This window comes from Telopea speciosissima, chromosome 4 (assembly GCF_018873765.1).
Source record: "Telopea speciosissima isolate NSW1024214 ecotype Mountain lineage chromosome 4, Tspe_v1, whole genome shotgun sequence".
Taxonomy (NCBI): Eukaryota; Viridiplantae; Streptophyta; class Magnoliopsida; order Proteales; family Proteaceae; genus Telopea; species Telopea speciosissima.
The window spans coordinates 4,935,631-4,958,070 of record NC_057919.1 but is presented as its reverse complement, the minus strand read 5'-3'; the positions used below and the strand labels follow the sequence as shown (position 1 = coordinate 4,958,070).

The window sequence follows — 22,440 nt, the reverse complement described above, 5'->3', positions numbered from 1 at the left end:
ATCACGTACTATTCTTGAAGGTTCTTCTTTTTCTTCTTTCTCTTCTGCAATTTTAAAGAGTCGAGGCGGTTTCGCCGTTTCGAGCCTTCCAGAGGGAACGTAAAATTGTGAAAGAAACAAGTCCCTGCCTTGTCCCTTCAAGACAAACCCATTTTCCTGGACCGGTTCCAAACGGTCAGGATGAACCACAGATTTTAGGGTTTAGCGAACTCATGCCAGACCCAAATCAAGGTTAGTGTTAAACCGGATTAAGATTAGAACTAATTAAAAAACTGTGGTCTGGTCTGGTCTGGTAGTTGATCGGGTGAGGTCCAAGACAGGTTGAAAATGCGTGAGTAGGGTGTCAAACGTTCGGTTCAGTTTGATTCTGATTGAGTTGAACCGCTTTTCAAGTTTGATTGGACCGAATTGCAGTCGGCTCGATAAAGGTAGGTTTGGTTTCAGTGGAGTTCGATTTTGATTTATTTCGATTTTCTCTTATTAGGCAGGCTTTTTATCGTTTTGATATCAGGCTTGATCCGGTTTAGTTATTGAAATATCATTTTATGGAGAATAACCCTAAATTAAGATCGAAATAAACGATAAACAAAGCGAAATCTATTGAAGTGCTCCACTAATGTATATATACAAACAATTATGGGAAACACATGGTATTTTCAAGTTCATCTCGGCTTCGGTTTGGTTTTACTTTCAGTTAGGTAATTCTATTAGTTCGATGCAATATGGTATCAAACGGTTTTATACTATCCCAAACCAAAGCTAGTCCAATATGAAATTGATTCAATTTGCGTTTGCGTGATTGAGTATGGTTGATTTGTCCGGTTTGGGTTTTTTTTTTGGAGAGAGAGAGAGAGAGAGAGAGAGAAACTCTATGTGTAAAGTTGTCAAGTGTAAAACCTAACACGGTGTAGAGAAGAATGGAAATCACAAACACAATCACACAATGCGCACAAAGATTTACGTGGTTTGGCAAGGTTGCCTACGTCCACGGTGAGATGAGATCTTTTACTCTATCAATGGACAATAGGGTTACAGTCGCTCGTTTGTCACATCTCTCTCAGATTTTCAATACAAAGAAAAAACTCTCGCTACAGATTTATAGTGAAATCCTATAAAGAAAATTTATCGAAATACCTATATAATCCTTAAAAAATTTTCCTCGGGGACTGCCACCCCCAAACCCCCTCCGTACCTCACAATAATTCGAAGCGGGTCCAACGCAGCTCCCAAAGGCTCCACACAACAGTCCATCATAAAAAATCAAGACACCAAAACCTCAACAGTCAAGTTAGCCATTTTAAGAAAAAATAGATTTGATATTAAAACCTGATATGAAAATCCAAGGGTAAGCTTGACAAGTACCAAAACTCTATGTGCAAAGGGTCAGACAATATGTAGGGATACAGCTAAAAACTAAACATGATAAGTTGAGAAAATCATTCTCTCATGGCCTCCCTCCTCTGAGAAAATCACACACACATTCTCTCTCCTAGTAAGTGATCAAGGGTCCGAAAAAATCCTATTGATGGTGGTGGAGTTCACATTCAAGAGAACGCAAAACTATACGTATAGAAAGAACTTGTTGCGAAAGGACTAAGATCGTGTAGAGACTTACGGCTGTGAAGTTTCAGATAAACTCTTGTCATTATTTTGTGAGATTAAATGATTTCTTCCACCAGTTGCTTCAATCTGTTTCACTTCCGTGGGATCCTTTCAGTGGTATCAAATCAAGATTAACACAGCCCAATTTCTACAAGAAATCCATCACAGAAAGGAAGATGGTTTATATAATTATCTTGTATAGAGCATGGAACCAGAATGACATCAGCATTGTCATTATAGAGCATGGAATTTGATGGTCCCTGCATCATAGCCCCCCCCCCCCCCACATGAAAAAGGGCATATCTGAGGCTCCCACCATTGCGGGGTCTGGGAAGGGTCGTAATGTACGCAATCTTACCCCTACTTTCGTAGAGAGAATGTTTCCACATTCGAACCCGTGACTACTTGATCACAAAATAGAGCAATCTTACTGTTGGACCAAGACCCCCGACGTGAGCAAATGAAAAAAAAAAAGAGGTTATAATCACTTACCCTATGAACTGCTGAACATAGTTATATGTGGTTTATTAGAGTGCCAATAAATTCCATCGCCTCAAATCAATTTGCAAAACTGCAATGCTACCTGCTAGAAGTTCATGATCAACTAATGACTAGTAAAGATTGACAAAAAATGAGAAACTTAATATATGTAAATACAGAAGGTGTTAGCTAACCTCAGAAGCTACTGAGATCTAGTATGATGATACTAATGAGGCAGAAAAAGATTGCTATCAAATCTTTCTTGATTCTCAATACAGGGTTTGGATAGGAAGACATTCAAAGCCCCACAAATACTTCAACTTGAAAAGGAGAATTGAAATTTTTACAAAAGACCTAAATGAGATGTTATATGTGAAAAAATGAGAAAATCCAAGTTTTATCATCATTCATTAAGAGAACATGTGTGCAAGAATATAATGTTCATTCTTTTGCCCAACATAATTATAACTCAAATGGTAGGATGTGCTAGGCCTAACCAAGTCATGAATCCTGAGATTCAAACAAAATTTGTAGGCACCTTAGTACCTTATCCGAAGGTAATCATATCATAGTTCAAAAACTCGTCGAATTTTTGCTAATTAAAATTTGTCTGTGACACAACAGGTGGTGATACCCAATATCAACATTGTTTCGCTAGAAATTCGCTCGTTTTGCTCATTTTGGTCAAAAATTCGCTCATTTGGGTTTAAAAAAATGCACTGTTTCGTCGAAATTCCGATCATTTCAATTGAAAATATCACTCATTTCAACCGTTTGCCCCCCAAAATGGCCAAGTGAAACTCATGAAAAATATACATTGTTTCGGCGGATTTCTGCCTTTTGCTCATTTCTGTCTTTACTGAAATGGCCTACCGAAACGAGATTTTGAACTATGAAAATATTTTTGAAAGTGGTGGTCTTCAGTTCCTCATTCAGAGCAATATTAGAATAGAAATCCATAAAGTACAGTTATGCTCTTTATCCTTACTGTGCTCTGAAGGATCCATAGGCTGAGACTCATCTGCATGTTTGTCATCAATGGACCCGGCTTTTCAACAACCATGGCGGGAGCTGGAGGATCCAGTCCAACCAAAACAGGGGGTTCAATCATTTCATAGGGGGGCCACCCAAACACCCCTGTTTTGGCTGGGCTGGATCCTCCAGCTCTCGCTATGACTGGAGGAAAGCCGAATTCTGTCCTTCAAGGTTAGAGGAAAGATCATAAGTCAAAAAGGAAAGCTGATGTTATTTTGAAAACCTACACAAACACATGCTCCAATGTGTTTATATAGATTGATCATAAAAATATATAATACATAAATCCATAATGTGAAGTAAATCCAAGTTTTAAGGAGATAATATTCTAACAAGCATGCCATATTTTTTATATGGATCAACACAAAATGCAAAAACAGACTATGAATTTTGAACTATTTCAAATAGATAAAATTGCAACATCACCACATCCTCCGATCAGACAAAAAGGCAAAATGGAAACTGATAATTTAGATCACATGGTATCAACAACAATGAGTAGGACCAACCATAACCTGCCCCTCATTTGAAAGACACAGCACAGCAAAGAACCAAGGCAGGTCACCTGCAGAATCTGACAGGTTCTTCATATCTCATTGTGTTAAAGTAACTATAGGGTATCCACAAATAATAAAAAGTGGGGCTGTTCTCAGTGCTACAGCGCAGCCTGCGCCCAGCACATGGGTGGGCGCAATGATCACTCTGCCCCCTGCACAGGCTGCCCTGCACAGGCTGTCCATATATCTGGGCATAGGCTGCGTTGCGGCACAAAGAACATTCTACCAAATAAAAATAAGAATAAGTGCTATTCCTTAGCAATGAAGAGACCATATCTCACAACTTCCTCAGCATATACAAATAAACAAGGATAACTGAAACTCCCAATACATTGTCTTTCCAATTAACAAAACTTGCAAGGAGACATTAATTACCTGCACTTTCTGCCGAATATCAAGCAGGGAACAACAGTATCCCTCATTCTAAACTTCTAATTTACTCATTGAAAGAATTAAGCAGAAGGGGATGAAAAAAAAAATTTGGATCATCGAACACCAGGTATACTCATCATCACTGATAAGCACACAGTTTGGGTTGAAAGCAAAAGATTTCATTGCTTGATCTCATTGGCGGTTGAGGGTTTCTTCTACCGTGATATTGATTCCATGAATTATGCTGCTTGGATGGAGAAGTTTCTGGCTCAGATACGTTTTGATTAATGAAGAAGAATGTTTACTCTGCTACATAGCTGAGAGAATCAGTGGTGAACTAAGCATGAGCCTTGCTTGATTTTGACACTCACGGTTATGTGAATTGATTGGTGTGCGCTAAGATGTGTGCGGCACAGCCCAGTCGTTGGATGCCCCTGGCACTCTCTGGGTACTTTGGGCTCCACTGGAGAGGAGCTCAATGCCAAACTCATTGATAAGAGTGGCCTTGCTGGCGTTGGATGTGTGCCGTTTGATGTGTCGCCTTGCTGGTGCACCACATGTCCCTCTCCTCTTGGAGGCTTGGAGCTAGGACACCACCCTGGCCGCCCTCTTGGGCTGTCACCCCTATGGGCCCTTGGTAGGATCTGATAAGAAAAAAATCAGGGATTGTAATCAATGCAACCACCAATATCGTCTACCACTAATTAAACTTCTCATTAGGTTAGGTTGGTTGTCTTGCTCGTTTGGTGAGTGTTCCGAAAGTCAATCCGATTGATCATCTTAACTACTATATATTTTCCAAGTGGCTACAAAGACAAATGAATCAATTTGGGATAATTTGCCATCACTTTTCTTCCTTTCGTTCTCTCTTCGATCACACTTCTCTTTCCTTCAATATCTTCTTTGTTTTTGTTCGTCAAGTGTCAACTTTTTTAACTTTGAAGGTGGAGAAAAAAATCCAAAATGAATGAGGTAAATTATCGTCAAATTTCTGACTTTAGAAGGGAAAAAGTAGAAATGGGTCCTATCTCTGCCTTAAGCAGGCAGCCAATGAGGTATTTTACTTGATCTACTCTTGTGATCGGTGTGTGCACGGCAGGCACTGTACCAACTTTTGGAGCTTTCACACAAATAGGTTCGGTTCCAAATCAGTGAGTTTTACTGAATCAAATCATCGAATAATTTGCAATCCACTCAGTAGTCGGTCTAAGAGAGAGGAGAGAGAGAGAAAGAGAAACAACAATTAGTCCATTAACCACGAACTTGTAAGAAATCTCTTTTCGCTTCTGGCAAAGCAAGGAGAGAGAGTGAAACAACAATTAGTCCATTAAACCACAAACTTCAAGTGTAAGAAATCTTTAAGATTAATGGATAAAATAAAAGGCTGAAGATATCTTCCAGGTTGTTTCTAAAGAACATGCAAGGAAGAGGGTATTGCGGTAAGTTGGGAATCTAAAAGTTCCACCAACCGATAGCAACTGGCGAGCCGGAATAAACTAGCAACTAACAGCAGAAAAGATGCCAATGCTTGGAGAGTTAGCTCTCCTGTCCTCTCAGCCTCACTCACTCTCACTATCTCTCTCGTCATCATCACCATCATCATCAACTTCACTTGATTTGTGAGGAGGAAGAAGAGCAAATGATAGTACCCTCTTCCCTCCTCTTTTTGGCCATTACCTTCTTGATCTCATGAGCAATTTCTTTGCTTCTACTCCCCGCTCCAACTCTTTACAGAGCTCTTTTCTATACAATAGTCATTTCTATGCTTCTTTAAGGGGTTCGTTACCCCGTTTCTGCTTACCCAATTGAACTAAAGCTCTTATGGAAGGAGGGTCGAGCTCAAAAAACATAGAGAAAGCCGACACAGCTAAGGGTCGACCAAAACCCGGCTCTTGGCCTCCGAAAGTCGAGCCCTTTGTACCAAGAACTGATCACAATCCGAGAGAATTGAAATCTTGGGCAAAGAGGACTGGTTTCAATCCCACTTTTTCAGGAGAAACAGCATCCAGTGTTATCGAGAAAGACCTCAACGAGAAGAATGACAGTGCTGGGTTTGATTTAGAGAAGGGTCTTGATAGGAGAGGAGGATCTTCGCCGAAAATTGAAATTGATCCGATTTTGGGTCGTACAAGAGGGAACAGAGGAGCTGAAATTGAGCCCGTTTCTGGTACTGGGAATGGAAGGAAGCATGAAAGTGACGCTGGTGACGGTTTGAGGAACGAACCAGAAAGAATTGAAACACAGAAGAGAAGAAATGAGCCTATGTTGGGTTCAAAGGATGATGACAAGAAAGTTGATTTGAATGGGAATGGCAATGGCAATGGCAATGGCAATGCAGGTGGGAGTGTGCTGGAAGCCCCAGAGATTCCTCTAAACGTAGAAGCCAAGAAAGATGACGGCAAGATCGATAGGGAAGTGGAAATTGATGTTTCTCCTGATAATGCAGAAACTAGTCTCTGGGGCCTGGGCAGACCATCGGGGATTAGGTGCCGGCTCAGAGAAAACCCTGGTCCTGGTTAGTGTACTATCTTCATGGTTCTTTTGGCCCTAATTTATTGTACCGGGATGGCTATTATATAGATTAATTATTAATTTATATTATCATTGAATAAACAATCTCTTTCCTATACTGGTGGCTGAATTGTTCTTGACAGAAACCTGAAACTTAGACAAATATAACGTGATATAAACACTCAACAGAACAAGGTAAACTTTCACAAAGAGATTCGATAATACCTTCTCAAGTTTGTTTTTTTGATGAACCTTCTCAAGTTTGTTATCTGACCAAATATGTTACTCTACTTGAAATATAAAGGAATATCTTCTCGAGTTTGTTATCTGACCGAGGATGTTACTCTTCTTTACTAGTAAATAAATAGATTTGAAGAAAAACGAAACAATTTCAGACTCCTACGGACTCCATTCCAAGTTTTAACTGATTTCTATGAACAATGGCCTATTATTATTATTTTTGACTGTTTCTTTGTTTCCAACTGCAGTCACTCTTATGTATTATGGTTTACAGCACTATTTGTCGTTGGCTGGTTCACTTATTTTCATTCCCTTAGTCATGGTACCAGCCATGGGTGGAACAGATGTAAGCTTCTTGTATGATGGTTTGCTTGCTTTCTGATACAATATGTTAACACTGATTTTTTTTGAATCCTGACAACAGGAGGATACAGCCACTGTGATTTCCACAATGCTTTTGGTATCTGGCATTACAACAATATTACACTCCTACTTTGGAACTCGGCTTCCTTTAGTTCAAGGAAGTTCATTTGTATTCCTCGCCCCAGCTTTAGTCATCATGAACTCTCAAGAGTACCGAAATCTTACTGAACATGTAAGTTTGTTCCATAACCAAATATATTGCTTGCAATTTTACCAAATGCTGGGCATTTTAGATTTTTTGCAAGTATTGTTAATGTGTAAAAGGCAAATTTTCAAAACTACTAGATATCTTCCTAGTCAATTTGTACAAGTTTATTTCTTTTAATTATTTAAGGATGAGAATGTCAACCCATTCACGATTGATCTGCTCTAGTGAACTGTGATGAATAATTTCCTGAATTGAGGTAAAACAACGAGGCAATTGATCAGTTAAAATGGTCTCTTAGAGATTGTCTTCCAGATAATTCCTGTTCATATATTTTGCTCCCTTTTCTCCATAAATTTCACCTGACTAAGCATACTTGCTATTGTTATTTTAATTATTCCAGAAATTTAGGCACATAATGAAGGAACTACAAGGTGCTATAATTATTGGTTCAATTTTCCAGAGCTTCCTGGGATACAGCGGTCTCATGTCTCTTCTTCTGAGGTATTTTGGTAATCTTCTGAATTTCTGTTTCTGAAAAATGTGTATACTGAAGTTCTCTTGTTGTGCTATTTATATGGTCTTTAACCAATGTGTTCCATTCTCTCATGATGCAATTGTAGAAGCAATTCAAATCTGTGTCCATTGCACCAGTCTTAACTTGATTGTTCTTACAGTTACTCATAAGCCTGACATTTCAATGTACTAAGAGGGGATATGATGCGACAGGTCCATTAAAGAAATAGAATCCTTCATAATACAGTTTACTTGTATAGTCATTTTTATTTTCTTTTACTGGGTTTGTGGGGTTTGTAGTTACGGTGTGTGTGTGCTAAGTCATATCTTAAACTTTTGAATCCAGTTGTGGTAGTTGCCACCGTTGAAAACTTCTGGTCTTGCCATTTACGATGTCTTTTTTTTTTTTTGGGGGGGGGGGGGGGGTGGTGTGGGGGTGGGGAACTAGATCAGTAACTCAAAGTTTATACACAGGTTTTGATCAAAATTGTCACTTCATGCAGGCCCCACCAACTTGGATAAGTTCCCCATTTTACGAACTCTTATCTCATCCACTTCACATACTTTATCAGGAAAAACCTGCGCTTCAAAAGCTACAATCTTAAATAGGTGCTATTAAAATAATATGAAAAAATAATACTTCGGAACAAAGGAGAAAGATAGAAAACGATATCAAAGAAAAAATATTAAAAAGAATTTACTTAAGAAAAGGGCCAAGGACATAATTACAAGCAATATTGTGGCAGGATTATCAGACTAATTTTATCCTTACCCATAAAAACAGGGTTGAGCATAACTGGGGTGCTTGTGAAAATATATCATGGACGTTGGTAAATTGTCAGTCCATGAATTGAAAATCCAGGAACATATTCATGAAGAGAGCATAGTTATTGATCTCCTTACAATATCATAAAGTCTCCTGCCATCTTTGTTTCCTTACTCCACTTTATCAACCAACTTGAAGAGGTTCTATTCACAACATTTCTAGGCTTGGAGAAGAGAGAGTTGGGGAAACTAATGTTGGCTGTGATCTGCTGGTTCATGTATGAATGATGGTGAGATTTTTCGAGGTTTTGAGGAATCAACCTATTGAACAGATCTGAAGGCTGAGGACTTGCTTGTGTTTGGGCTTTCTCCCAAGAAGGCCTGCTCTGGGTTATCCTTTTAGATCTTAAGTTGGATTCTTTAGATGTTCTTAGTTTACTTCTTGTTTTTGTGTAGTTTCTGTTGCCTTGACTATATAATAGATCACGTTCTCAGCCTTACTATATATTTAGTCTATTTGTGGGAATCTCGATCCTTAAGAAAATTTACATGTACATAACAAAAGATTGTTGCTAGAGATTCATTGCTTAACCACCTTAGACAAATTTACCCTTTTAGCAGTCTGTGACGATCTTGACTGCCTTGTCGGAACTACATGGTCTTATGGGCCTTAAAAACAGAACTAATTCTAGCATAATCATCGCTAAGAGGATTCCAATACCAAAAAGAGCATCTGACCAAGATCAAATTTGAACATTTTTCAGAGGGTGCCACTTCTGCTGAGCAGCTTCACCTTAGCAAGTAACTGCTTTAAAGTTGTGTGACTCATAGTGCCACAAATTATTACAGTGATGTCCATATTTAGGTTGCATGCAACCTTATGTAATTCATTCTTGGTTGTTAATATAATGATCTGTTGCAGATTGATAAACCCAATTGTGGTTGCACCGACTGTTGCTGCAGTGGGTTTAGCATTTTTTTCTTATGGATATCCTCAAGCTGGTAGTTGCGTGGAAATCAGCCTTCCCCAGATACTTCTAGTTCTTATTTTCAGTCTGGTAAGGAACTTTCCCAGTGGCATTTTTTCAAACAGAGACTTATGGTTCTATCTTTCCAGTATTCTAACCTTATAAGCTGTTTCTCATTTAACTTTGACCTTTTTACAGTTTTCTGTGTTCTAATAATTTTTCTTGAATAAACGCATTCCCAATATAACCATTTTAATATGTTTTCAGTACCTTCAAGGAGTTTCCATATTTGGGCATCGAATATTCCGGGTCTATGCGGTATGCTTCATGTCTTTCACCTTGTTGGTTCTTTGAAAAACTAACTGCTGTTACCCATATATCAAAGCCAACTTAGTTAGCAAATATATCTTCTCTGGCTCATACAGATGAAGTCGCATATTTCTTGTTTTTTTTTATCAGTGAACAATATATGTTTATGCTCACTATAAAAATTTGTTATATGTATTTGTTTTTCCATCCTGTATGTTGCACAAAATAAGGTAAAAAGTCTCAACTGAACAACTCCACCTCAAGAACTCATCTGGATTGTATGAATTTCTGAAGTTCCCTTAAAGAGGGGAAATGACACAGCATATACCTCCTTGAGGTGTTGCAAAGTGCTTTACTGTACAACTCTGTGTGTATTGGGGGGGGGGGGGACCTTAAATAATCACTGAATCCTTGAGCCCATTCTTATGGTTAAAGGTAATTAAAGATGGGATTAGATTTCTTAGTCACCTCCTGTTGTCTGCAGTAGGATTGCAATACATATTCATCCAAGCAATCTGAATTGGTAATGAGAGGTCATCTCTCTCTCTCCCAGGTCTTCACTCTATCAATGTCTTCCATTAGTAAATAGGATGTTGCCGCATTGAAATATTAATTACTTACATACGCTTATGAAATGAAAGAAACTTGCTTCTTCTTCTTTTTAGGGGGGGGGGGGGATACTACTCAGCTTCTTGCTGCCAAACTTTTTGTTTTTATTTTTTATTTTAATAGACCTTTCTCACATTATCAACCGTTGCAGGTTCCCCTTAGTGTTGCAATCATATGGGCATACGCATTCTTTTTGACAGCTGGTGGAGCGTACAACTACAAGGGCTGCAACCCCAACATACCTAGCTCAAACATCTTATCTAATGCATGTAGAAAGCATGCATTTACCATGAAGCATTGTCGAACAGATGCTTCCAGTGCGTGGAGAAATGCTGCTTGGGTTCGAGTTCCTTACCCTTTACAGTGGGGTATTCCAACATTTCACTTGAGGACTTCCATGATCATGATCATTGTGTCACTGGTTGCAACAGTTGATTCGGTGAGTGGCTCACAACTCACCTGTGACAATAGAGAAGTACAAAATGAAGTGTGTAAAATTGAAAGTTTTTAATGAATACAATCTGTTCACTGATCAGAAGAGGGAGAACCTCTTCTTTTTTTTTGGGGGGGGGGGGGGGTGGGGGTGGGGGTGGGAAGGGAAAGATTTATCATATAGGAGAAAGGATTGGCGAGGAGAGAAACCATACAGAGAAGCTATACAACTCAAGAATTGAATATTGACATGACTTTTTAAGTCTAACTGCATTGCACTTGATATAACTCCACCAGGTTGGAACGTATCACTCCGCATCTTTACTAGTTAATTCAAAGCCTCCGACACCAGGAATTGTTAGCAGAGGAATAGGATTGGAAGGTTTTTGTAGTATACTGGCTGGACTTTGGGGTACTGGCACTGGTTCAACAACCTTGACAGAGAATTTGCATACCATAGACATTACAAAAGTGGCAAGTCGGAGAGCTGTAGAACTTGGAGCAGTGTTGTTGATCTTCTTCTCATTTATAGGTGAATCCAGAAGTGTTATCTATGCATTATGACTGTGCTAAACATGTCCAGCCGTGTTGCAGTGTACTGATTCATTTTACTTCTGTTTGATAGGGAAAGTGGGTGCCCTTATAGCTTCAATACCACAAGCTTTGGCAGCTTCTTTACTTTGCTTCATCTGGGCTCTGATTGTGGCATTGGGTCTATCAACATTGCAGTATGGTCAAGCAGCAAGCTTTAGGAACATAACAATAGTTGGTGTTTCCTTGTTTCTATCTTTATCCATTCCTGCATATTTCCAACAATATCAGTCAAATATCAGCTTCATATTGCCAAGTTATTTTGTTCCTTATGCAGCAGCATCAAATGGACCAGTTCACACTGGTAGTAGAGAAGTAAGCACAATATATGCTCTCCTAGTAAAATAAGCACAAGTTATTTTGTGGTACTTGAGTTCTAACCACTGGGTTCTTCCCTATTCTCACCTTCATATCATCCAGTCAGTGTGCTCCACTGACTCACATAGACCCTTAAGTACTGTGCAAGGATATGCTGAGTGACTCATTGCCTACTCGTTGGGCCACTTGCTGAGTCTACTGCAATCTGAAAATCAATGAAGCATCCCTATTTGATTGTGTCCCCCCACCCCACTTCCTAATAACTGAAATTTATGCTATTTTGTGGAAATCTACTTTCTAGCATCCCAAAAGAAAGCGATGGATCAGATGTTCTTTTAAGTTACGGTTTAACCAGTATATGAATGAATTGATGGCCATATATGCTGATTGTATGGCATCTGGATCTACTATAGGTTTTTTTCATAGGACTTGTCCAGTATGTATGCATTGAACAACATGTGCATCTTTTGAACACACATGCAACCCCCCCCCCCATGTATCAGTGGGCAAAGATGAGCATCACATCTTATGGTTGGAGATGTGCATCATTCTTTTGAACACACATGCCCCTCCCCCGGCAACGTTTTCCCTTCATATTGTACTTACTGTGACTTGTTGATGACGGTTGTCAGCTCGATTTTGCTATAAATGGTCTTCTGTCGCTTAACATGGTGGTGGGATTCTTGCTGGCATTTATACTGGACAACACAGTTCCTGGCAACCGGCAAGAACGAGGAGTTTACATATGGTCAAGTGCTGAAGACCTGGCAAATGACTCATCTCTTCTCGCAGATTATTCCCTTCCAATAAAAGTTGGCCGGTATTTTCAGTGGGCAAAATGTGTTGGTGCATGACATGGCATTTAGCAGCAGCCTGTAAGTTTGCGTTTTTTAGTGAAATTGCCACTTTTTACATCAATTGTTGGAGAGGGCAGAGTAGTAGAAAGATGGGGAAAGGAGATTATTTGTGATTTTAATTTACATATATCCTAATTTGTTACATTGTACTGAATAAAAAACGGAACAATCAGGTGTTCTCTCATGTGAGAACAAAATGGGAGACCCCAGATTACATTCAATGGTCAATACAGGTTCTTTCAGAGAAAATCTTTTGCATCATTTGTTCTTTTGTATGTTTTGAAGGCTTGATAGGTGAAATCAGAGACACATTATGGTACTATATTAGCAAAGTACTGACCTAGAGTGTTGATGGGAAAAGATACAAATTAGGAAACTTTTGTAATTTGGTAGTGAAAATAACCATTTGACACTAGAGTTGATATTAGCCGTCCAACAACCTTACCCTGAGGCATTTCTGCAGGTAGAGGGATGTGGTTGAAAGATGTAAGGCTATGTTTGGAATGCAAGAAAAGAAAAGAGAAAAAAAATGAAGAATTTTGAAAAATAAAAGAGAGATCTAAATTCAATATTACTACCCTCTGTTTTATTTTGTTCTTTTTTTCCCTATCCATTTCTTGCCTTCCAAATATAGACTAACTGAATCACCTGCAAGAATATGCATTCAGGTAATCCGTTGGTTGGATTTTTGGACTGAAGGTTTATACAAACTAATGTCCAAACAAGCATCTCTATCCCTAGCACTTTTTTTTCACTTTCCTAAGCCAATTGAAAGTTTTGTCTCCATTTGTTCTTAACAAAGTCTTCTGAATTTTATTTTTTTTTGGGTGGGGGGAGGGGGGGGGGGGGTTGGGGATGAGAGATAGGGGGTCTGGTGCAAGCTTGCCCAGGTTTCTTATAGGTTGGCCTTTTTCTCAAAACAGTGCTCCACCTTTGGCAACCACCTTGAAAGTGTTTCCCTTGGCATTTCCTGAACGTTTAGAGTTTCTTTTTTTTTTTTCATGCATAAATTTTCATGCACCACTGTGCATGTGCATGACCGGCATTATGCCCGCTTACTTGGCAAAATGCCCATTGAAATGACATAAAAACCCCTACCCCACAATTTGATGGAGTAGATGAGAGAATCTCAATACCATCCCTTTTATTGTCCTCTGACAACGGTCACATTGGTCGCGTAGTGAAGGATGAATGTCATTATTAATTTCTATCCCTTATTATATTAGGTAAAAAAAAATACCCTTCTCTAGTCCATTCACATGGTCATCACATGGTTGACATTCTCATTGCGAGTGAGGACAAATTGGATCTCTAAATTGCTTTTTATAAATCTAATACCCAATACATAATAAATAGAACTAAGTTTCCCTGCACCAATAGAGGTTAGTTCACCCACCATCCTGGATTCCTAGGGTTTTAATTGTTGTTCCAAAATACTCTCCTAATACCCTTTCTCACCCTACGATTCCATTCACCGCAAGTGGAGGGAAATTCACTCCTAATAAATAAGAAAGCAAGTGTTTTTCTTGTCAATGGGACACTGATCAAAAAGCATTACAAGTCTCCCCTATGGATGGAGTTCCCAAAACATCCCTTGTCTCTCAAAAAGTTTGGCTCGAAAATGGGTCTAATACGCTCAGAGGCCCACACATGGAACCTAGTCAAGTGGGTCTCACATGTTGGTCTATCTGCAACTTGAAAGGCTAGAATGGGATCCCACCTCCTAGTCAAGTGGGTCTCACATGATGGTCTATTTGCACCACGGAAGGATAGAATAGGATCCCACCTCCTTTTTCTCACCCTACTGTCATCATTACTCTCCCAGGTAAGAATTTCTATTTGACAATAAGAGGTCAAATAATCATAATTTTAAAGGAGAATGATCACTACCTAGGCGCATGCGCAGCCCCTACGATCAGGGGCATGTAAAACAACCACCACACCCTGAGGATTTTCGGTTCTTCATGGGGGGTTTGGCAATCATTTCGTGCGTCCTTCTATCTGGACACAGGGATAACACACCGGGATAACACACCACATGCGCCCGGATAACGTTCTCTTTCCCTTACTTTAATTAGGATAAATTGTGCTGCAAGTCCCTGATTGATGAATTAGCGTCCACAGTCCACTGAGCAGTTGCAAGAAATCCATTGCTCCTGAATGGAATTCAACAAGAAGTATACTTTGATCAAAATACCCGTTCTTTGTGAGACTTGTAGACCCGCCAGAGATCATAGCCATAGACATCAAATGAGACCGGAATATTTCATGGAGTGTCTTCCAACAAAACCAAGGCAGCAATACCAAAAGCTAAAACACTAGAGAAAGAGCAGAGAGCTGCCGGTTAATTTATAAGCTTCACCAACGCTTGAAGAATAAAGCAAGTAAGAAAGGAAAAGAAACCCTAAATGCAGAATGCAGAAGAAAGAAGACGAGGAAGGAAAAGATGGCAAGTGCAGATATGGAAGCAGTGGATTTCATGTTGATGAGGAAGACGATCATACAGACGTAGATGGTCCCATCAAAGTTAAGTTTCATCTTCACCTCCCCTGTAGGTCAAATCTGCCACCAAAGAAAGAATACACCATTCTTGGTTAAAATTCATTTTCCAGAGGCGAAGACCATCTTAAATCCATGCTTGGACAAGAGATGGTTCTTTACCCATTAACCCCTCTGAGATGAGAAAACCAGAAGACAGTAATTCGGAAACAGCACAACCGAAACAGTGTCATATTATTCCAATAATTGAAAACCTTACTATTTATAATATTACTCTGCGGACGGATTATCATCCTCATTATACAGTACCAATATACTATTGTTACCTTACAAGACAGTCCGGTGTAATCTTACATTGATCAACTCCTGGCCAGAATCCAGCACCATCAGTAAATTCCAGCAAAATACCTGAGACTCTCAGAGACCTAAGAGTGTTTCTGTACTTTGGTCAACATGCATGCTTCCCAATGTCCTTTTTCTTACCTTTGATGACATTAGAATTAATTGAATAGAGTGCACTCACTATAAACAAATCCTCTTGACCAAGAGAAGAGTATACATATGCCAAAAGCACAAGCAGCGTAAATAAATCACCATCAGTTCACTTGACAAGTTAAACCCAGGTACTGTTTGCACCACCAGTCAGCTCCCCCACCCCTCCCCCCTTCCTGGGGCTGGCAAGGGGCTAACTGCTTTGAGCTTGAAGATGATGAATGCATGATATTTCAACAATTTGACCGGACAGAGCAGACAGCCAGTGTAATGAAGACGGATAAACCAATTACCAGACATCTCTAAGATACCGTCCTTCCATCTGCAGTTTCTTCACCATAGCCTCGGCCTTCGAAGTATCTGAACTTTCCTGAATAATATTTGCAACAAAATAAGGTATAAACCAATCAAATTTATAAACAGAAAATGGCATTCAACAACTTATCACATTACTTGGGAACAGTTTCTTCACAAGTTCAAATAGCTACAAAAATAAGGTGCATCTAAAATATACCCTTTCTTAGGCATGCAAGCTGATTTGATACCTGCAGCATTTCTCTCCAGTATGGAGATTTTCCAAATACCTCCTAGTGAAGTAGAGTTTTATGCAACCCCAAGATAGAAGAATAAGCTGAAATCAGAGCAATCCTAATACCCTTACAGATCCATTTATTAATTTAAAATACAGTGGAAAATGGCTAGAATGAAAACATCTAAACCAACTGAAATCCTTCAACTTTCAACTGCCAGTGTTAATTTGACACTTCCACTTAACATCAAGGTTCCTTTTCTTTTCAATAAATGGTGTTATTTTTTACGTGACCAGAAATCCAAAGACATGGATGACTTTAATCAGAGAGGGAGAGATTTGAAGATTGATCTGTACCTGTTCTTGCACAATGGTATGCAATGTCCGGTGGACATCTCTAGCCATGCCCTTGGCATCTCCACATACATAGAGATAACCACCACTGGAGATTAGACTCCATAGGTGTGCTGCCTGCAGATGGGGCATATTAATTGAAAATGTGGCCATGGAGAATTGCAAACAATGTTCAGTGTCTTCGGCCTACTTACTTTGTCCATCATTTTATGCTGAACATACTCCTTTGTCTGTCCTTCACGTGAGAATGCAACAATTAGCTCAGACAATGCACCTTGTTCTACAAAGGTATTGAGTTCATCCTCATAGATGAAGTCCTACAAACAGAGATCAATATCAAATACACATGTAACATGGACTCATGTTGTGGAGGGGGACCAAATTTAGAATTGTACAATTTGATATGATCCATGAGTTGATTAATGAATCAGAACCTTTGATCTAAATCTTACATTTGATTATTTTTTTTCTGAAGTTATCTTTCTGAGTCTTCCTTACAATTCAATTCGTGGATCATACAATCCACTCAAATCTTACAACCCTGTCAGCTAACTGGGTCCTAGTTCAATAACTTGAAAAAAAAAGTTTATATTTTTTAGGTTTTAAAGAGTAAAATCCACTCAAACCAACCTAGTGTTTGGTTTTATAGACCATGTTTGGTTTCAGCTTCGGTTTCAGTTCGAAATCATAGAAGATTTTATAATTGAAGCAACACCTTGCAAATATAAGAAGACACCAACCATGTCCCGAACATTTGAAAACTGTCTTGGTCTTGGGTTTGAACATGTTGAAACATAAGTTTATCTTACTCGAGAATAGAAAACAAAAGATTTGAGAGTTGTCCCTAAAAGTTCAAAGACAAAACTGGTGAAGACAAATGGGAAGAAAAGGGATGTACAGAGCTGTTATTGATGCCAAATTTGAAACATGAATAAAAATGGAAATATACTAGATCAAGACAACTGTTCACTATTCATTTAGAAATATTTGGGATATTTAATAGCACCTCAACACTTGTGAAAGAGTTAACTGCAACAGAGAGATACGTTTGGACAATAATATCCTTTAGACAGGAATCAGTTTATCATCCATAGAACATGGGTGGATTATCTACTTTAAAAGAGTATATAATCCATCACGCACATTGTGCAATTGTTAACGTTGTCGCTTGTCAGGAAGAATTAAAGGATGGATATAAGTGTAAGAGAGGGATAAAAATTCATACATAAAATATTTTCTGATTTCAATAATCAGGGAAAAAGAATCATACATTCCATGATCAAATTCAAATAAATAATATATGGCCACTATAATAATGCAATTTGGGCTCGGTTTGGTAACATTCCAGGAATACCTCCATAGCCGGAACATTGTATTGCAGAGGTAATGTTGCCAAACCGAGCTTTGGTTTTTCAGAACATTCGAAGGGACACGCAGTCTATACATGTATTATGATTCATTACCATTCTGCGGTTTCTACATCCAAAGAAGAGAAGAGCAGGGCCAAGTTGAGCACCCTCTTCTTTCAGGACCATTCTTTCCTGAAAAGAAGGATGGGAATTAGTTTCAACTTAACATACGATAAGACAACACCAGGAAAAAGAACTCAAAAATTCTTCAAAACCTGTAGAAATCCTCGGAAAGGTGCCAATCCAGTACCAGGCCCCACCATGACAATAGGAATGGAAGGATCTGTTGGTAACTTAAAATTTGATGATCTAACAAAAATTGGAGCCCAGCTGCAATCATGGTTTTCATCCAGAGGAACTGCACACTATAATATTGATAGAGAAGCATCAAATAATATCTACTATTTACAATCTAAAATTTTAAACAGAGCCCTGTGGAGCCTTCCAATAGGATTACAAAACAATAATGACATTTCCACATGGGAAAGGACCGATTCCTACCTTCATCCATGTGGAGCACACCCCTCTGTGAATCCTCCCAGTTGGACTTGGACCATAAACCAAGGCACAAGTTACATGAATCCTAGAGGGAGCAAATCTGCAAGAAGTACACTATCCAAATAAATTGTGGAGCCCAACTAAAATGCTAAGACTGCTTCAATTATATTGGTTGTTTCTGCAAATTGGGGGGGATGAACACCTTGGAGAAGATGATATTGAATAATAACGGGGCTGTAAGCGAGGGGCTACAGCTGCAAAAAAAACACCCAGGGGAGGTCTTGCTGATGGGAATTCAGCCATTACTTCTACAAGACTTCTCTGGCTCCCAACAACCCACTGTGCATACTCATCCTGTGAAATGAGAACATAGAAGAAAAATAAACACAAAGATATCAACTAAAGAAGCACATAAATACAGAACAAAAAAACCAAAGAATAAAGAAAAGCAGCCACAAGTTGCTTGGGACTACCACCAAAAATGAAAAAATATATTGGAATAATTTTTTAACCTTTCCATCCGGAGATGACAAAAATTTAAGTCTTTCTGCTTCACTGGGTTCAGATGCGTGAGCAGCCAAAGCAACCAAACTAGCCTGAATAAAGGAATCAAACAGCCAAACATCATGAATAACAAAAAAAGCAAAATATAATGATACCCAACTGACCAAAATTAGTTATAGCACCTTTCTAGGAGGATTCAAGAGATCTGCATAACATGCTAGGGCATTACATAATGTGCATGGACCAGGGAAAGGAGGTGGTAATGAGCTTTGCAGGGGTGAGCCATCCTCATTGTCCAGGTGAATTGTAAAAAGTAAATCCAAAGGCTGACCCAACAATTTTCCTGCTTCCTCAATGGTTTCATCACAATTCTCAGCAAAAACACCAACATGGTCTCCAGTTTCGTATCTATACAAAAGATTCATCACCAATGAATGTTGGTACTAATTCAACATACAGAGATACATAGGGTTTAATATGACTGGAAGGTCTATAGTGCAATCATGAGGATGCCTGTTCAATCCCAGCTAACCCACCTAAAAAAAAGGTTTAGACGATCATAACTGTCTCCTGCACTAGCAGATTAGAGAAAGAAATGAAAGATGAGGAAACTATTTGACACTCAACCCATACATCATGGGTTCTATTACCAGTTAAATCTTCTTATCTATAGAGAAGGGAGAGGCTTTGTAGACCTTTATACATAACAGCCATCATTATTTGTTTTCATATGTCAGTGTGATCAATGAGTTCATTTCACATTTCACGCACTTGTATGTCACTTGTACAAGCATGACAGTGCTAGGATCAGTAAAAGTGCAGTGATCATGACAGCTCAACTTAGTAATCCCTATTAAACTAGATCGTGTCAGTTACATGAATCCACTGTGAACTTATGCATGCATGTCCATTCAGACCACTTCAACCACATCATTTTTGTCCTTCCCTTATAGTTACAACACCTCCTTCCCTCATCATCTAATCTATCAGAACTTCTTTAAGTTCCCTCAGATGCCCTCAAAATAAATTAACCAGAAAAGGAGCCAGAGGGAACACTGCTGACTACAAACTCAAGAGGAATAAAGAATCATAACTTACGTGAGTCCAGTGCCTGATGTGTCAAACTCCAGATGAATGCACGATCGGTCCGAATCAGGTTTATGAAGCTCCTTTCGAACAGCAACATTAGCTCTACAAGTAAGGAAACAGCATCAGTTTTCATTAGTAGGAGTGGTCCGAATGGACAAAGACAACCATTGGATGCTCAAGTTTCCAGGTACCTGCAAGGATGGTGAATGTCAAATGCAGTTCCCCCATTTGCCAAATTTAAGTGTTTATCCTCTAATGCCGTACCACTAGGATCATGTATCACAACTCGATATTCAGGAACAGCAGCAATGTATGCAGTAGATACCATGTTAACATCTTCCTCATCTCGTAGCAATTTATCTAATTCAGGCCATAATGTTTCTCGCCTATAACGGAAGGAACCATCAAGGTTAATAGTAATATGAGAAACAATGTACATTAACTTGTTGGATTGTATACCAAATACCGAGAAGGGTATTTTGGTCCTTTTCTCTTTATTGCTTTAATTTCTATTTCCTATGTAAACCGAATACCGTGAGAGTATTCTGGTATGGGTAGAATTATGTAACTAGTAGACTCCTACTAGGAGTCCTAGTTGGAGCCTACTAGGATTTGGATTTCTTATTTTCCAAGTAATATTGTAACTCAAGTTATTTCAATATAAGTATGAGGCTTGAGATGGGAATCGATCCATCCAAGCATTAAGTTTTCTAATGGGGCAATTACTATCACTACCCTACACTTAGCCTATATTTACTAAAACTACCCTACCTTAAACTTCTTTTCTAAAACTACCCTGCTTTTAAACTTTTACATCTCTTTCTACCCTCATATTTTTAAATACCCAGATTGCCCTTCCTTTTCATCTAGTAATCTGCTAATCTATTTAGCCTACCACTCTTCTTCTATTTTTTACTATTTTTGTCATTAAAATAGTAAAAATTGAAAGCACCCACCCGCTTCTTCTCTCTCTCTCTCGTTTTTGCACTCAATTTTTTTTTTCATCAATTTTTCTATTTAATTAATTTTTTACTCAACATTTCATCCTCATCGTTCTTTTTCGAACAAATCATGGTTCGAAGTATCGGTATTGTATCGCATGTATCGAGCGATACATACCGATTTTGCTAGTCATCGATACCGTATCGATAGCACGATACGAACAAGGGGTAAAATGGTCAGAAAAATCATTTTTTTAAGGAGATTTAGGAGTAATTTTGTCCGATACAGCCGATCCAAGCCGAGACCGTATCAGTATCATATCGGTTTTGCAGGATACCAATACCAGTTCCGATACCGTGCACTAAAACCATGGACCAGATCGACTCTCTTCAAAAAATTAATTAAATAGAAACATTGAAGAAAAACCAAAAAAAAAAAAAAAAACGAATGGAGCAAAAAACGGGAGAGAGAAGAAGCGGGTGGGTGCTTTCATTTTTTACTATTTTAATGACAAAAATAGTAAAAAAATAGAAGAAGAATGGTAGGTTAAATAGATTAGCAGGTTACTAGGTGAAAAGGAAGGGTAATCTGGGTATTTAAAAACATGAGGGTAGAAGAAGATGTAAAAGTTTAAAAGCAAGGTAGTTTTAGAAAAGAAGTTTAATGTAGGGTATTTTTACTAAATATAGGCTAAGTGTAGGGTAGTGATAGTAATTGCCCCTTTTCTAATTCCTGTGAACATAACTTATATAATATTAGTAGCAATTGAAGGACCAAAAACCAAGCATGATTACCAAGCAGCAAAGTCATCTTCAATGCACTGATCGTCATCACCAAGGCCAAGTTGAACAAGACGATTTGCACCTAATTCATTAACCGCATAAAATCTTTTTACTGAGCCATTCAGTCAAAGATCTTTAACTCAAAAAGATAAGAAGGTCAATTATAGCAACATTCATCAAGCAGCCAGAACGTGTGTAATACTTCAGCAAATACTAACAGTGAAGTTGAAGAGAAGAGATTGTGTAAATCCAAGATTGGAACCACAAAGGAATGCTTTAGTAACCAAAAGTTTTAAAAAGCAGGACTTGTAGAGTGCAATTCTAATTACATATGAGGTGCAGCTAACAAGTTGTTAAAATTCAAGATCGAGAAAAACCCAGGTTGCCATTTCCATTATCTTCATTCAAACTTTTTTTTTTTTTTAATTATTTAAGGGGAGCGATTGAAGAAAAATGTTGCCGACAAATTAGACCGAAGTGGGTGAAGTAGCAACTATTCTATGATTCATAAAATTGAAGGTAGCAAAACTCACTTTTAGGATTGATGACCATATTGCCATCCATTAAAAAACAATATGGGGAAAAAATACATTATTCATAAAGAAAACGAAA

General features: G+C 38.6%; 2 protein-coding genes across 3 annotated transcripts in view; one reads left to right on the top strand and one right to left on the bottom strand.

Moving 5' to 3' along the window:
* The first annotated feature begins 1,470 nt into the window (after positions 1-1,470).
* LOC122658542 (nucleobase-ascorbate transporter 11-like) lies at positions 1,471-12,903 on the top strand. The gene is made up of 11 exons (XM_043853550.1): positions 1,471-1,488; positions 5,828-6,561; positions 7,046-7,143; positions 7,222-7,392; positions 7,769-7,869; positions 9,569-9,704; positions 9,882-9,932; positions 10,684-10,971; positions 11,262-11,496; positions 11,590-11,870; positions 12,506-12,903. Exons 2-11 carry the CDS (start codon positions 5,868-5,870, stop codon positions 12,725-12,727), a joined length of 2,277 nt encoding a protein of 758 aa, XP_043709485.1. The 5' UTR covers positions 1,471-1,488; positions 5,828-5,867; the 3' UTR covers positions 12,728-12,903.
* Positions 12,904-15,518: 2,615 nt separating this feature from the next.
* LOC122658543 (NADPH--cytochrome P450 reductase-like) overlaps positions 15,519-22,440 on the bottom strand; it is a 20,287-nt gene continuing 13,365 nt past the window's right edge. For both annotated transcript variants that reach the window (XM_043853552.1, XM_043853551.1), the window contains 12 exons: positions 21,841-21,910; positions 20,296-20,490; positions 20,114-20,206; positions 19,198-19,423; positions 19,024-19,107; positions 18,714-18,865; positions 18,515-18,611; positions 18,229-18,378; positions 18,068-18,145; positions 16,799-16,921; positions 16,608-16,721; positions 15,519-16,091 (listed from right to left, as the gene is read on the bottom strand). In XM_043853552.1, coding sequence (XP_043709487.1) covers positions 16,011-16,091; positions 16,608-16,721; positions 16,799-16,921; positions 18,068-18,145; positions 18,229-18,378; positions 18,515-18,611; positions 18,714-18,865; positions 19,024-19,107; positions 19,198-19,423; positions 20,114-20,206; positions 20,296-20,490; positions 21,841-21,910 — 1,463 coding nt within the window. In that variant the 3' untranslated portion in view covers positions 15,519-16,010. The remainder of the gene's footprint in view (positions 16,092-16,607; positions 16,722-16,798; positions 16,922-18,067; positions 18,146-18,228; positions 18,379-18,514; positions 18,612-18,713; positions 18,866-19,023; positions 19,108-19,197; positions 19,424-20,113; positions 20,207-20,295; positions 20,491-21,840; positions 21,911-22,440) is intronic.